This window comes from Bombus pyrosoma, linkage group LG8 (genome assembly GCF_014825855.1).
Source record: "Bombus pyrosoma isolate SC7728 linkage group LG8, ASM1482585v1, whole genome shotgun sequence".
In the NCBI taxonomy this organism is placed as follows: domain Eukaryota; kingdom Metazoa; phylum Arthropoda; class Insecta; order Hymenoptera; family Apidae; genus Bombus; species Bombus pyrosoma.
In genome coordinates this window covers 5,256,593-5,271,788 of record NC_057777.1, presented here as the reverse complement: position 1 = coordinate 5,271,788, position 15,196 = coordinate 5,256,593, and the positions used below count along the sequence as shown (strand labels likewise).

At 40.3% G+C, this 15,196-nt stretch overlaps 1 protein-coding gene across 9 annotated transcripts in view; it reads right to left on the bottom strand.

The window, feature by feature from the left end:
• The window catches only part of LOC122570308 (venom dipeptidyl peptidase 4-like), a 296,735-nt gene that overhangs the window by 272,587 nt on the left and 8,952 nt on the right, over positions 1-15,196 (bottom strand). For 2 of the 9 annotated variants that reach the window (XR_006317782.1, XR_006317783.1), the window contains exon 1: positions 1,663-1,836. The exons of 4 other annotated variants lie outside the window; for them this stretch is intronic. Coding sequence is in view for 1 of the 5 variants with exons in the window: in XM_043732432.1 (XP_043588367.1) it covers positions 1,663-1,692 (30 nt within the window). In the remaining 4 variants the exon portion in view is untranslated. Of the gene's footprint in view, positions 1-1,662; positions 1,837-5,050; positions 5,068-15,196 lie in introns of those variants that run through there. 3 more of the 9 variants (XR_006317781.1, XM_043732439.1, XM_043732432.1) reach the window with 3 other exon arrangements.

Here is a 15,196-nt window from a genome sequence, read left to right as displayed (position 1 = left end):
CACAGTAGTTAGAGAGTAATTTAAGCCCGTGGTAGCTGTTACAGGATAAAATTACGCGATTCTTACACGGAATAAGGAAATGGCAACGGATCAATCCGTGAGATGGCACGTTTTGTAGTATTATTAAGAATTGAGCAGCTCGTAACGAAAGTAATCCTTGGCCACGTTGATCTTTCTCCGAATGTAAACAAAATAATACTCTGGTATCGTCAATAGTAGTCTCGGTACGGATGAAAATAAAGATACTGTAATCAATAACGAGACTAAAAAGGCCACGTTACGAATTTAACTTCTGACTAATGAAATGTATTGTTGTTTACGAGACTGACAAATTCGGCGAGCTTCTCGATTTATCGTGAGCTTCTCGATTAACGAGAAATCATAAAATATTAATAAGCAGTAACGAGAAACAAAATACGAAATTGAAACTACAGAATGTTTACGCCAGTTGGGAATGAGTAAAGGGTTTTAGTACGACGAATCGATACTCAATAACGATCGTCGTTCTAAAAAAATAAAAAAAAAAACGAAAAAAAGAAAGATACGAAAGCAATCCGAATCGTTTGGCGAAACGTATTCGTACTCAAACAAAGTTCGAGCAAGATCAAAGTGATTTTTTACTATTTACAGCTTCGCATCTCACGACTGCCTTCTCAAATGATTCGTCCAATAATTCCCGCAACGGTATACAACTCTCATCGACATTGCGCGTAACGTCGAATTGCTTTTATTCGTGATTCGTCGTCGGTAAACTTAAAAGACAAAAAGAAAAGAAAAAAGGAATTTCCAACACCAATTTCGCCCGACTAACTTGCCCGTGTAACTTCGACATTCCTAACGGATTAAAAACCTAACTAAAACCAATAACGACTTGCAGAAGCGAACTATATTTATGTGCTTCGAGAAGAAATACGTACATCGTTTACTTGTGATATATCAATACGCAATTTCTCCTGTCTCGTTGCTTATGGCTGTCCAAATCATTTCGCGAAAAAAGTAAGCGACCGCGCGCGCCTGCGCTACGACGACGCGATACGAAATTCCCTGGCATACGAAAGCAATCGCGAAATTCTCCACGAAATTATAACGCGTACAACTACCATTCTAATGGCGCGATAAAATTCCCAGAAACCTCCCTAGAATTAAACAATCGTCCCGTATCTGCTAATATACACGAGCATCTGGATGAAAATCGTTTTAAATTACGCTCGCTTAATTAGGCCAAATAGCGGCCTGATGAAAAATGCCTGAAATCGCGAAATCGTTAATCCAGCAATAACGGAAATGTCTATTTTTCTCTGTAAACAAACTTTGTAAAAGTCTGACAAAATCAGAGGAACGTGTCTGCGGTTCATCGTACGAACCGTTCACAGGCTAAGGCGCGATACCTCCACTTGTTGAGACTTTTTTAATTTTAACGTCAAAGCACTTTGACGCTTGTCTCGCACAATTTCATTAATTTTCTCTGCTTTCTATTTGGTAGAGTCGACCGATTTGCAAATAAGTAGCTCGTACATGCAGAAGAACGCAGATAACCTCGTTCCATTAAGTCGATTGAACAACATGGAACTAGCCTCGTATCAACGAGAAAAGGTGAATTTGACTGACAGCTGAGGAATAACGCGGTGTTTTCGTAGAAAGTAAGAAAAAGTGAACGCTCACGTGTCGGAGGTAACGAACTGGAAACGGCATCTAAGCGGTTCGATGTGTCCCTGGTTAATCCAACTCGATACAGCCCTCTCGTATCACTTAAATAGGATTCACTGAATGGATATCGATGGATATCGGTTGCTTCGGAAGGAAAAATCTGGCAATCGAACACGCGCGTACGATCGCACGTCCGTACGTCGCGCGACTCCTTCCTTCTCAGTCTTTCTCACGCGAGTGCCAGTTCGACAAAGTTCGGCCGTACTCGGTTTTCTTCGCCGCGGCAAATCGTCGCGCTTAGATCCCGTAGAAAGGAGAAGTTTCACCATGTGCAACGAGCAACTGCGCTGGTTTAGTCTCGTCGATTTACTCGCGTGATTTTACTTGCATTTGCAATAATTTTATACGAAATTGCAGCAGAGCTCGTACAACGAAACGTTTCGCGACAGTTTTGGTTGAAAATTTCTGTTTAGAGATACCTAAGGATATTACAAATTTCAATCCTAAGAATCCATGGCATGGGAACTCAGGTATCTGAGATTTTGAATATGTTGGAATTTAATATTTGACGATTTAGATAGATAGGTAAGAATAGAATTACACAAAAATTTAGATGCCTTAAGGTACAATTAAATGCAGGAATTTAGGTACCTGAAGAATTCGAGTCCGACATTCCAGGTACTCGGTACTCATTTTCTACCCAACTGTATTTTTCTAGTGTTACAATACATTTGAAGAAATGAGCGAAATATGAAAGAGAGTAGCGTTGATAACTTGAATATCTGATAGATTTATAGACGTTCGAGTACTAAAGAACTCAAGTACTTGATGCTTCGAGTTCTCGCGAATTCAAGTACACAAAGATTTAAAGGTATCGAAGAAGAAGATTTCAAGCCATACAGTGCCTTTTACGCACATTTAACTGAACCACATTTAAATGAGAAGAAAAATCTCGATTTCGATTCGACGCCAAAATCAAAATTCGCAAAATTCACAAAGCGTCTTCACGTTTTCGCGTTCCACAGCGCGGCATTGATTCGGGACATATAATATGCAGTTTTCCTGAAACTCGATATCGCAGACTCCAACGCGAGTAAAAGTCTGTTTATCAAATCTTTGTTAGTATTTTCTCTACTCCCTGGCTCGGTTCAAGTATCTCGAGTACTTATTGTATTATCTAGACACACACGGTAACATTCAAGTAAACAACGCCGATGCCAAGAACGATCTTTCCGTCATTTCGCAAGTGACATGCAGAAATCGTTTATTCTCTCTACCGTTTCTCCGGATATAGTGCTGATATTTACTGAAAATGGGGTTTTAAAATCTTCTTGGAATAAATGTGACCAGAAATCCATTTTCCAACCAAGTCGCAATTACGAATGGATTTGATTAAAAAAAATAAAGAGCATCCAGTGTAGCAGTTTGTAGTAGAAATACATTACAAGCAATGCAATATAATAACTTTCTGACATAGAAGAATTATAATCACAAGTTGGTTTGAACCATATTTTTTAAATTGTTGTAGAAAATGTTTGGTCGTGTGGTTTAAATGACGAGATTCTCAGATTCCCCATATTTAAGGAATAACAAACACCGCTCAACAAGAATCAACGAGCAAGAACGTGTAACGGCCGTAACGAACGAGCAAGCTGATGTTGCAAAATACTATTTGCGATTAGATTTTCATGTAGTTTGATGCACGCTTATATCATGTACTTAATTACAGGCTCACTATAACATCGAATAATAATTATTAAAATTTTTGTACACCGCATACCGTGCTGCGTATTTGTTAAATTTCTTGGCGCCAAAATCATCGCGCCTGGATATCCCATATGCAACATGCAACTGCTCTGGTCGAATCTTGTCGATTTCGCCCCGTGAATTTAGCACGGCGACCCGAAATCGTGCCAGAGCTGGTAGAATGGACGTTACAGACCAGTTCCGGACCAACGTTTCACGGATCATTGTTCCATTTTCGCAGCGAGTGCGTTTGCCCATGCGGTTGCCATTGTTGCTACATTTCTGCCGATAGGAGGTCCTGTTTTCACGAGGCATCGGCCACGCACGTGACAACGGCGGCGATGCAAACGCCGGTGAAACGCGCAATTAAAATGTATAATGAAACGTTAAATCGAGCGGAAATTGTAGCTACTCCAAATGAGCTGCGACGCGCACGCGGTAAGTGGAATTTTTATTTCGCGCGTAGATTAAGGAAATGTATGGACCAACGCTGTTAAAAAGTGGAAAAACGTAATAAGTAGCCGCGTTGTAATTTTCTGTTCGAGGAGCAACGTTTCCCCAACGGGAATAAAAACAATCTTCAATGAGATATTACGTATATTACGCTGGTGCGCAAGAAACGTTTTTCCCAGTAAAACTTCAACTGCGCGTAGTTCCTTCAAAACAGCGTGTATTTAGTCCAAGTAACGTACACATCGTACAATGCACATTCTCTCTCAATGATTAACTTGCTTCGTTCGTTGCAGGTTGATATGAATTGTCGGTTCTAGAATTCTTCGAACAGAGCTGTTGTTTAATCTCCATTTTTTACAGTTCCTGTTAAACTGATTCTGATCAATATGGAATGAAAGCTTGTCCAGGATAGAATGGATATCTTTAAGCTTCTACACACGATACATTTACGTTTGCAAAAACTTTCGTAACGCTTTTTAAACGGAGAAATAAAACTCGTGTAAGATAATAATCATACGAGCATTCTCATCGCCAATGACCAATAACGAGGTTTTCATATTTTTACTATAAATCTCCTTAAAAGTAAACACTCGTGACGTATAGGAAATTTCTTTTTCCTTCACGCTGCTGATAATCGATGCTATATCTAATACAAACGAATATTTTCATCAATCACTCTGTGTATGACTTCAATTTTATCATCTTTATCGCGTCGCAGCTTGTCTGTTTGAGAGTAAAATGTGCGACGTAATTAATATTCTCGAGCAGTCAAGACACTGCTGTTTACTCTTTCCCGGCAAAGTTCTCCGTTTCGAGAGCATGAATTCAAACACAAGATAACGAAATTACTTTATCGGATGTCCCGCCGGCAAATAGACTTTGCATTGTTTCGCGCTCGGCAAAACTACTCGGCCTGAAAAAAACTCAGTTCTCGCGAATCAACATGACGCTATTTTTCCTTTCTGTTTGATATGTCGCGCGAGTTTCAAGCCGGCAAGGGCACAAGTATTCGCGGTGCACGCGCGGTCAAGTATTTTTCGCCAGACGTTTTATCACCGTGGCACCGCTTTTCGTGAAAATTACGGACGCGGGTAACGGCGAACGTAACCAGCGGAAGAAAAAAAGAGGAGAAGAGGAGGAAGAAGGGGGCGAAAAGAAAGAGAAAGAAAAAAGGAAAACACATAGATACCTTTCAGCAACTTACAGAAATATTTCAATAGGGTAAAAAGCTACGTGATTGCCACTTTTCAGCCACGTTTCGCACGAATGAATGTTTCAAACGAATCTGGCTCTACGATTTTGGCGAACGTTATACACCGGGTATTTGCAACTAAACTGTTACCGCTTGTACCGCTTTTAACAAACGCGTTTAAAAGCTCCTTCAATGACAACAGTTTTACCCACGATAAATCCGACAACTATTAACAACCGCTTGCATATCGTTACACAAGCGCTCTGTACAAACACGTACGCGCGCAGTGTAATACATGTTAATAGCTTGGTACATATTGTTAATGCACTGGTCGCAGACCAACGTTTCACGGCTGAAAAATTTCCTATGCAAGTTGTTAAATATGAATAAGTAATCGCGAAATGTACTTTTTCGCGACATCATCGGCGTTGAAAGGTAACGTGGTGAAGATAACTGTTTGAGATAACTAGAAACATAGGAGACTCGCGCGGTTGTATAATAATTATGCGAGAAATTTCGACTTTGCGACTCTGCTATTTTGCTTGCAACGAAGCTGCCGTGAAAGGATGCGCTTTTCAAACTTCTGCTATGCCTTTTTCACTCTGCCTGGCCATTTCATTTTTCGAAATTCCATTTAGGTTATAGAAGATATAAAGGAGGAAAGTGTGTATTAGGTTGTTTGGGGAAATTCATAGCGGAAATTCCACAGGGATTTAACTAGAATTTCTTAATTTCCCGCCTCTTTTTAAATAATTTCCTTCGGTAACGAGCTCTTTTCCAATAACTTTTACGAGCTTCCAGAGTATTTCGTTTCTCTTCTATGTGCTTTAAACGAGTCTTAACTTTCAACACAGCGACGAAACGTCCAGTAATATTTTCTAACAACTAGGATTCTGATAATGAATTTCTACGATACGAATGCGAATTCGTATTTCGCGCATCGATGATACATCGATTCGGCATCGTCGCTAAAGAAAATCTCCGAAAAGAAGAAACTTCTTTCGTCCACGAATTTTGAACGTTTGTTCTTAGTTTCCTATAGCGAGCGAAATAAAAGCAGTACCGATCCAACGTGTCGCTATTATATGGAAATGTATAGTAAAAAACGGTACGAGCTTTTCGAACATTCCTACACTTGTTAACAGAATCGAATTGAACACGAAGCTGAAACGAGGGAGAAATTATACTTTTCCTTTTTTCTTTTTCCTACATTGAAATAACGGATCGCGACCATGCACGCGTGTAATCGAGTCGAGTCGAACCGACGTGAAATGAGGCGAGGTAACAAAGGATCGGGCGACTCGAGTATTTTGCACAGGCAAAATAGCTTTATGAGGCGATTGTAGGGCCCTGTTTACGCTTAACAAAATCGAATAAATCGAGTCGAAACGGGGCCATCTCCGATTTCAAACGTTTCCTCGGTCGTTTCATACGCAAACAGAAATTTTTTCCTCCCCGTAAAAAGAGGTAACACACAGGATGTCTGAAATCGTACGACGACCGACAACGTGGGCAATTTTACGTGAAAAAATACGTCGAAAATATAAGAAAACATCTTACCGTACGACGCTTCGTTCTCGAGAGAACAGAGTTCGAGGATTTGTGAAACGTACTTGAATACGTCTAATTTAGTTAATTAAATCTAATGATTTATTTAATCAATCTACGTAGGTAGCTTATTCTACGTGCGAAAATCAGTAAAAAGCGTAGAACAAAATTTGTTGAAAATTCATTCAAAATAAATTGAGAAAATTCAATTTTCTTGAAAATTAGGCTTCGAACGAAAAAAATTTTATTCTACATTTTTTTCTTTTTACTACTTTCGACATTTTGCACCTTTCGCTGGTCTTTTGCTCGCACCTACTCGACAATTAACCAAATTCGCGCGCATCAAACAATTTTCCAAATTTCATTTTATCCAAAATGGACAAATTTTATTCTGCCCTTTCGACGTACCTTTTCACGTAGCGTTCTCTCGTCTGTCGATCGTAACACGATTATAGACGTACACGAGTACCAAGAACGATCTTCAAAGATAGTTGCCATCTTGAATCTACGTTAATTTAATGCAGCATATTTTTCGAACGCGAAAAATTCGCTAATTAACTTTATTATCGCGAATTTATTTCGTCCGCTCTGCCGTCTCTGCTAATTAAAGTGGTTATCAACGTTGAAATTTTCAACGAGGACGCGCAACGTACGCTCGTGGCTATCCTCGAGAGTAAAAAAATATTCCAGTAGCCTTTCGTTTGATTTCGTACGATTCGATCCGCGGCAACGTGTGACCCGGCCCCCTGCGTTCCGATGAACAGGCTACGACTTCAACATGGTAAAACATGATTATTTCTCGCAACCATGAATCTGCGCGCTGTCGATGAAACGTGTCTCGCGGATAGTGCGAAATACAAGCGTCGATTAGCTAGAACGAACGAAATATTCTTCCGCCGACGACAGAGAGACGAGGAGAAGAAAAAATGCTATTACATTTTAACGAACTCGTTTAAGTTTCAAATGTGAACTTTTAAATTCGAAGTTTCAAGGTATCCTACCTCTTCGTAGTTTTCAAATCTGCATTTTTCAGCTGGAATATATAAATTGAAAAAAATTTACGGTTTCGTTATCGAATTAAAAACATTGGAATGTTGGTTCAACTTACGAACGTAATTAGAGGCGAGATAACGGCTGGCTGTTGCGAAGAATTCAAACGGATGGAACAATACAGCAGACAGATGGACTGTCACGAAATTCTTTATGCCAAATTTGCTTCTATTCGCGACGGATTATGCTGCTGCTTCAAGTTCGTCGCGCCGTTTCAATTTGATTCGTTTACACGCGAATCGTTCAATCAAAATGTTATCGGCTCGATTCGATCCGATTTAATGCAAACGAGTTTCCGCGCGCCGATCTCGCCAAATTGAACGCGACAGTGCGACCGAAAAAGAAACATCGAAATAGAGATACGCTTGCTGTATGCAAACACACCGATAAGAGAAGGAAACTTTCTTCTGATCGGATAAAAAATGAGAAAACTTGAGAAACGTTGTAGCAGAGTAGAACCGAAAGAGGATCGACTAATCTCGATATCAAGCTTCCTGCTATTTTCATGTAATTTTCAACATGACAACATTCTATAGAAAATATGCAAATATTCTTGCCAGCTACTCTACATAGGTTTTAAAATCAATTCATGTCGAATTATGCAACTCTGTAGTTAATTAACAAGAACGTTCAATGAGATCAATTTACTTATTTATCGCCGATAAAATACGTTTAATAACGAAAAAAATTAAAATACTGAATATAAATTGCTACGTGCGTATCTGATAAATATAATCTCAGGAAAATTTACACGAAAGCTTCGTGAACTTTCAACTCTTAATATATTATATTAATTTATATTTATATCGTATTAATGGACGATTAATATTCGTCGTATACGTACGTATATATCAAGCTATATATTTCTCAAATTTTAACGATACCAACTTACGATATATTAATGGAAAAAAAATCCAAAAGATCGTTTAAAATAATTCTAATCCTAAAACGATGCTAGTAACGAAATATTCATACGATATCCGAGATATTTTCACCGACTATTCCATTTAGAAAATGATAATCTTTGGCATCGAAGGGCCGTATACTTCAATTTGGATGGATGAAAAAAGATGTGAAAAATTAACCGAGTGGAAAACACGATCAAAGCGGAGCAATTTGCGCGTTCCATTTCACGTTGAACTTGGGGATTTTTCATGAACAATCGGATCCCACATTTATTGATAATCTGTTCAGAGGCGGTTTCATTGGCCGTTTCGTCTCGAGGGTCGCTAATTACTTACAAGATTAATTCCCGGCCAGGTCCGTCGCGGATATTATGAGATTAAGTTGCTCTTTTACGTCATGTTACAGGCAAGAAGCCATTTTTCCTCGACGCTGCTTTCCACCGGACGTGAAAGAAAGAAGCAGCAACAAGCTCGCCAGGAATTTATCGTCTTCTAACCTTGCAAACGACAATGCAATTTCGCCAACGTGCCTCAAAGCTAACTCGGCCTCGGTGTGTTACGCTTCTGTACCATTAATTCCCCATACCGTGCGATTTTCAATGACCAAAAAATAAAGATAAAACAAAGAGAATGATAAAACTTCAATTTTCTACAGTTTCAAAATTAAAATGGAACACTTGGACTAAACAGGATAACATAGTTCAGCTAGTGGATATAATTCTTCTTTTTTCCTTTTTCTTTTATCTCTATACTACCACTGTAGTCATCCACTTTCACTTTCAAGCTGAGCCAAAAGTTGTTACGTTCTTTATTAAGTTCGAATTGCTCAGCCGGTCTATGGAAAGTTAAACGAGGGTCTCCAGGGTGAAGTGGGCCCGAGTTTTATGATACGGCGAGTGCTATCGCGAAGGATGCCGAGTCTGAATCTTTGAAAGCATATCGCGAGCTTTTAGCCTGACTACGGTTATTTCAGCCGCCACTCAAAAGAAAAAGAGAAAGACCGATATCGTCGAACGATCGAATAACCTCTTTTATTCGTACAACAATCGTTTTCACGGCTGATGATTAATACGGCGTTTAGCAATTGGCCAAAGAGAAGCAAATTAATTTAAAAATACCAATCGTAGGTGGAAACGAATGGCTGATAAACCCGATAGAAATCGAAGAGGAGAGGCGATCGCACAAAGGATACGAAGAATAATATCAGTTGATTAGTCGGCGCGTCCGATAAGCTTTGAAAAGGGACAAAGATTGCCGTGAAAAGATTTTATTTTCGAAAAGGAGAAATAATCCATACTCGGGACACATGCAGCGAAGAGTGAACAAATAACCAAGCATCGATGACTGGCGATGCAACTTCTCGTATCGCGAATTGGACGTAGAATTAGGTCGGCCGTACAAAGAAACGTGCAAATATATTTTTTCCCATCGGTTTCCAATATCGTACGAATCAACTTAACGCTATGACAACCGCCTTTTCAGCATTCGCGTGATCATAGCGAGCCTCCTCTATGAATACATTTTCCTTTGTGCTTGGTCTTTGCATCGTAGAATCAGGTTGCGAGACTTGGTAGACCAAAGAACATGCTGCTCCGTAAGCCTAAGCCTAAGCTTAGGTATTTCACGGCGGATGCATCAAATCGCGGGTTAATTGGGAGAGGAAGATTGTAGATGTGTTTTAAGTACACGGCGTAATTTAACAATAGACGTTCCACGATTGTTATATACCTTGGAATATATTTATTTATATATATTTGGTATATATTTACAAGGTGGTGTATAATATATTCGATATTATATGCCCCGTAAATATGTATAGACAAGTATGGAAATTATATCAACGAATGAAAGTTTAGCGGGTATTTTATAAAAAAATCATTCGAACCCAGGAAAGTACGAGAAAAGATTTTGTGAAAATCTGTCGAGACACAGATCGAACCAAGCGAAAGTGCAAATCGAAAGTACAACTTCGATATGCTGTTACGTTTAACGCTAACTGGTTCTATTGTATTATCCGACTAATCAATTTCTCGATTTTTGTCGATAGAAGAATTTACACTAAGTTAGACGGACAAAAAAAATAACGATGAATGTACAATTTTACATTAAGCTTCGAAACCGGTCGTTTGACCGGGCCTGCTATGGATACTGCTAAAGAAAACACCATAGACGATTCCTCTAAGCCGATAAACCTCGTCCTGGAACAAGCCGAACCAAATAGTGGCGCAATTTAAAAATGCGCTATATTCGAATAATGAACGCGGTTGTGCTCGGAGCAACCGATAAACTCGGCAAACAAGTTGGAAAAGAAATTCTGCAAACTCAATCCTGGAACAGATGGATCCGCGGAAACATAATCATTTGCACCGTTGAATGGTATTCGCGATAACAGCCTCTCCATCCCGTGGACCTTCGTCAACGTCGCCCGCCCATCCCTTTTTCTTGCCGCCCCGTTCCTTCGGAAATTACTTGGCTGACGTTCCAGCAACAAAAGCGATTCGACCGGATTATTACAAGAAAGTGTGGCGAAGGCGTAATTCGATGGAATACACCGAATAACTCGGAATTACTTTGTGGCTGGGCAGAGATCACCAGTGGAAAAGATGGTCGGTCGAAAGCACTCGGCTGGGTGCCTCGAAGGAAGAAAAAGGAGAAGAAGAAGGAGGAGACGCAAGAAGAAAACACCAGCATCGCCATTCGTTTTCGCGGTTATTGTAGCCCCATTCTAGATGTACGTACACCCGTTATCTGCGTGTAGGTGCACGCCGCGTACCTACGAATTCCTTCCGGAACCATGGTCGTTCCACTAAATACGCGAGATCCAATTTGGACGAACACCAAAATTCGAAGAAATATACTGGCTCGCGTACATGCGCGCATATATGGATATATAGGGTGAGTCGTGAGAAACGGCACAGTTAAATATCCAGCTTTGCTTGGTGTTGCACGGAAAAATTTCTCGGTAGGAAAAAAGTTACGCTGTTTCGAGCAGCGTGTACGCAACGGCGAGAAGAATTTTTCTGGTGCTCGCTTTTTTTTACGAGATTTTAAGATATATTTTTTAAACGATACCCCGTGGCGTTTTGTACGCCAATTCAGCGGTTCTTAACCTGCGGTCTGCGAACCCCAGCAGATTACGAAGTCCTCGAAACAAACTTATCATTGTACCGTTGGAAGTAGAAATATTTGGCATGCGTATTTGCTTGTTCATAACAAACCTCTTTCGCCCAAGAAGGTTATCGACGAGCTACCGATCAGTGTTTCAATTATTTGGCACATCGGAGACAGATCTCCTGCTAAGTCTTGGCCATCCGCCACAACGGAAAGTTATTTAGCGAAGGTGCTTGGTAAGCAAATGGCTAAAAGATCAGTTCGTAGTTGAGAAAAAATGTCGAAATTTCATTAAAAACGAAAGATACCTTGAAATTTTTGAAGCAGAGCGCAGTTACAATCGTAGGTTTCTGTTATTAAATCGTAATTCATTCGGATCTGTTTGTACGCGATATTGAAACCCAACATCGCGAAGAATTTCCTGTTTTTCGAACGTCCAGTATTAACGACAATACTGAAACCAGACGAAACATTAAAAGCAAATAGATCACCCAGTAGAAGTAGGTGCATGCACGGATGCACACCACACACGTATACACATGGCCCTTTATGTAAGACACATTCGGCAGCGAGACGTTCAATTTCAACCAGAGACTTGCTGCAAGCGTTATTGGTACTGCTGACTTCGTCCCCTGTGAACTTCCATCCATCGGTGTTCTCCCAGTTTCCTCCTTTCCGCTTCCGTCACTTTCTAATTGTCCTCGACGTTTCCGTGAAACTCGTTTTTCGAAACAAAGCTCCTCCTTTCTTCCCTTTGAATCTATTAGATATTACACACAACGTGGAAACAGTTGCAGACAACGAGCAGCAATATTTCTAAATTTCTTCCAATACTTCTGCGAGAAGATTCGACGATCGAAGTCGAATATCTGCGGCACGAAACTCTTCCTTTCTCTCTTTGAATCTTTCACATTATATTTCATCGCGTTGCGTCTATTACATCATTATATTATTATACAGGGTGGTTTGTAACTGGTGGTACAAGCGGAAAGGGGGTGATTCTACGCGAAAAGAGAAGTCGAAAATATAGAATAAAAATTTTTCGTTCGAGGCTTTGTTTTCGAGAAAATCGACTTTGAATTTTCGCTCGGTACGCGTGCACTTTATCACGTCTCGTTATAACGTATCTCACTGTAGATCGTTGTCTCGATTAACGTTATGTTGATAAACACTTCCAATGTGACCAAAGTGTTTTCCTACCTATTAACTTACTATCCGACTCTTATCGCTATCCACTATCAGTACCTATTAGTCTACCATCGTGTCTACATGCAGCAATCGAGAATATACGGACATGATACTTTCGTTAGGTGCGTGTGGTGATAACGCATCAGCCGCAGCTGATCATTACAGACACCGGTACCCAAATCGTCGACATCCTGACAGACGTGTTATTCAAAGAACAGAACGAACCCTCGGCGAATATGGTTCTTTTGAAAAAAAGTTCAAAAGTTGAAAATTCAAAGTCGATTTTCTCGAAAACAAAGCCTCAAACGACAAATTTTTATTCTATATTTTCGACTTCTCTTTTCGCGTAGAATCACCCCCTTTCCGCTTGTACCACCAGTTACAAACCACCGTGTATACGACTGTCGCAAATAAAGCAGTTTCCTAATTTCTGTGAATCGGTCTCGAAGAAAATTCAACGATCGGAGCCGAATATTTGCCAGTAAAAAACTCCTCTCTACGTTCTGTCTTTCAAACAGTTGCATTTTACATACAACGAGGAGACTATTGCAAGTAACAAACGATAGCGTTTCTTAGTTTCTTCGAGTCGAGAGAATTCAACGATCGGAGCGGAATATTTTCCGGCGCAAAACTGCTGTCGTTCTCTCTTTGAGACTGTTGCATTTTACACACAACCCGGACACTGTCGCAAGTAACAAGCGATAACGTTTCTTAGTTTCTTGCAATCGTTGCGCAAGAAAATTCAACAATCGCAACCGGATATTTTCCGGCACAAAGCTGCTCTCGTTCTCTCTTTGAATCTCTTACATGTTGCGCGTAACGCAGAGACTGTTGAGAGTAACAAGCAGCGATGTTTTTCGATTTCTTTAGATCGCAGCCCAAGAGAACGGAAATTCAACGATCGAAGCCGGATATTCCGAATATTTGCCGACGATAGACAGCTCGGTAAATAGGCTGTCTCTCGTGTTGACCTCTCTTTTCCACTCTGGCTGGAGTTATAGCGAGATATACGGGCAAGCCCATACCGTAAGTCAGCCCGTGCAACTACACAAGATGTTAAACTCAAGGAAGATGAAAGTACAAAGTCTGCTCGTGACACGAGTTAACTTCAAAATGGCTCGAAACGCCAAGATTTCAACTTGCTCGGTTGATGACAGCTTTGTTACCGACTGTTCCATGCCGACTCGCCTCTCTACGAGCAAAAACATTTAGCACTTCTTGCTCGGTGTTAGTCGGCCAAAATTCCCTCTCAGAAATTCGTTCCACATTTCCTTCCAATTTCCTTCCACGAAAATTTCCAAAACTTTTGGATTCCGTAACAGTTATCTCTGTTGGCATGCGAAATCTTCCACCTCGCTCATCTTCTTCCAACGATGTTACATTCGCTAACTTGCAAACCTCGCTGTACATCGGATTTACAACTAATTTCGTTGAAAAAATTCATTATAAATTGTACGTTCGATCGTCTGCAAAAGAGCAGATAGATATCACGCGAAGAAACCGAGGGAACGCGAAGCAAAGAGGCAACGATGTCCGATATCCACTTTTATCGATAGCGATCGTTGTTCTCGCCTTGATTATTTGCAAAGTATTTTAAAAAGACGCTACAAAGATCTGCGAAGAGAAACGAGTCTCCGTATATTTGAATAGAAGCGAAATTTACCGAAAAGTATTCGTCGTATAATAAACATCGCTGTTATCGGAGCGATGAAAAGTCAAGGGGAAATTGTTGAAATTTTCATACATATTTATTCGTTACATCTATATATCGTGGGATGATTGTGAAAAAGACTCACAGGGAATGAAAGAAACGAAAGGTCGAGGAGAACCGGAGGAGAGATAATCTGCGCAGCCTGTGTCCCAACGTAACGAGGCAACGTAAGTGGAATAACTCGCAAGTTAAGATAAACAGAATTTACAATGGAAATTTCTTTTCATAATCAGTCGAGTTTTACGGAACTCCGTACATATTTTAATGCCGGATTCACAGGCTACGGTTAACCGGTGACCTGGTTGCCGTTGAATTAACCGGAAAGTAAGACGAAACGCATCGAAATTTCTCGAATTTTCAAAGCGCGATCTTCGGCTGCTGTTGCAGTCGCAATTTCCGTATCCATTTTTCTAGCTGTCGCCTTCCTCCGTTAAGTGTACTCCTAATAATACAACTCCTAATACTGTACTCCTAATAATACGGAGCTAAATCATTGTTGCGGCTGACCATCGCCAATCTACTTTGTGCCTTTGTAAAGCGAAGAGCAGATCGAAAAGGCTTTTAACGTGATAACCGAATTTACTTAAACAACTAACTCGCAACATACACCGTCGGTAGCTCGCGGACCTACTTGGGCCTACTTAT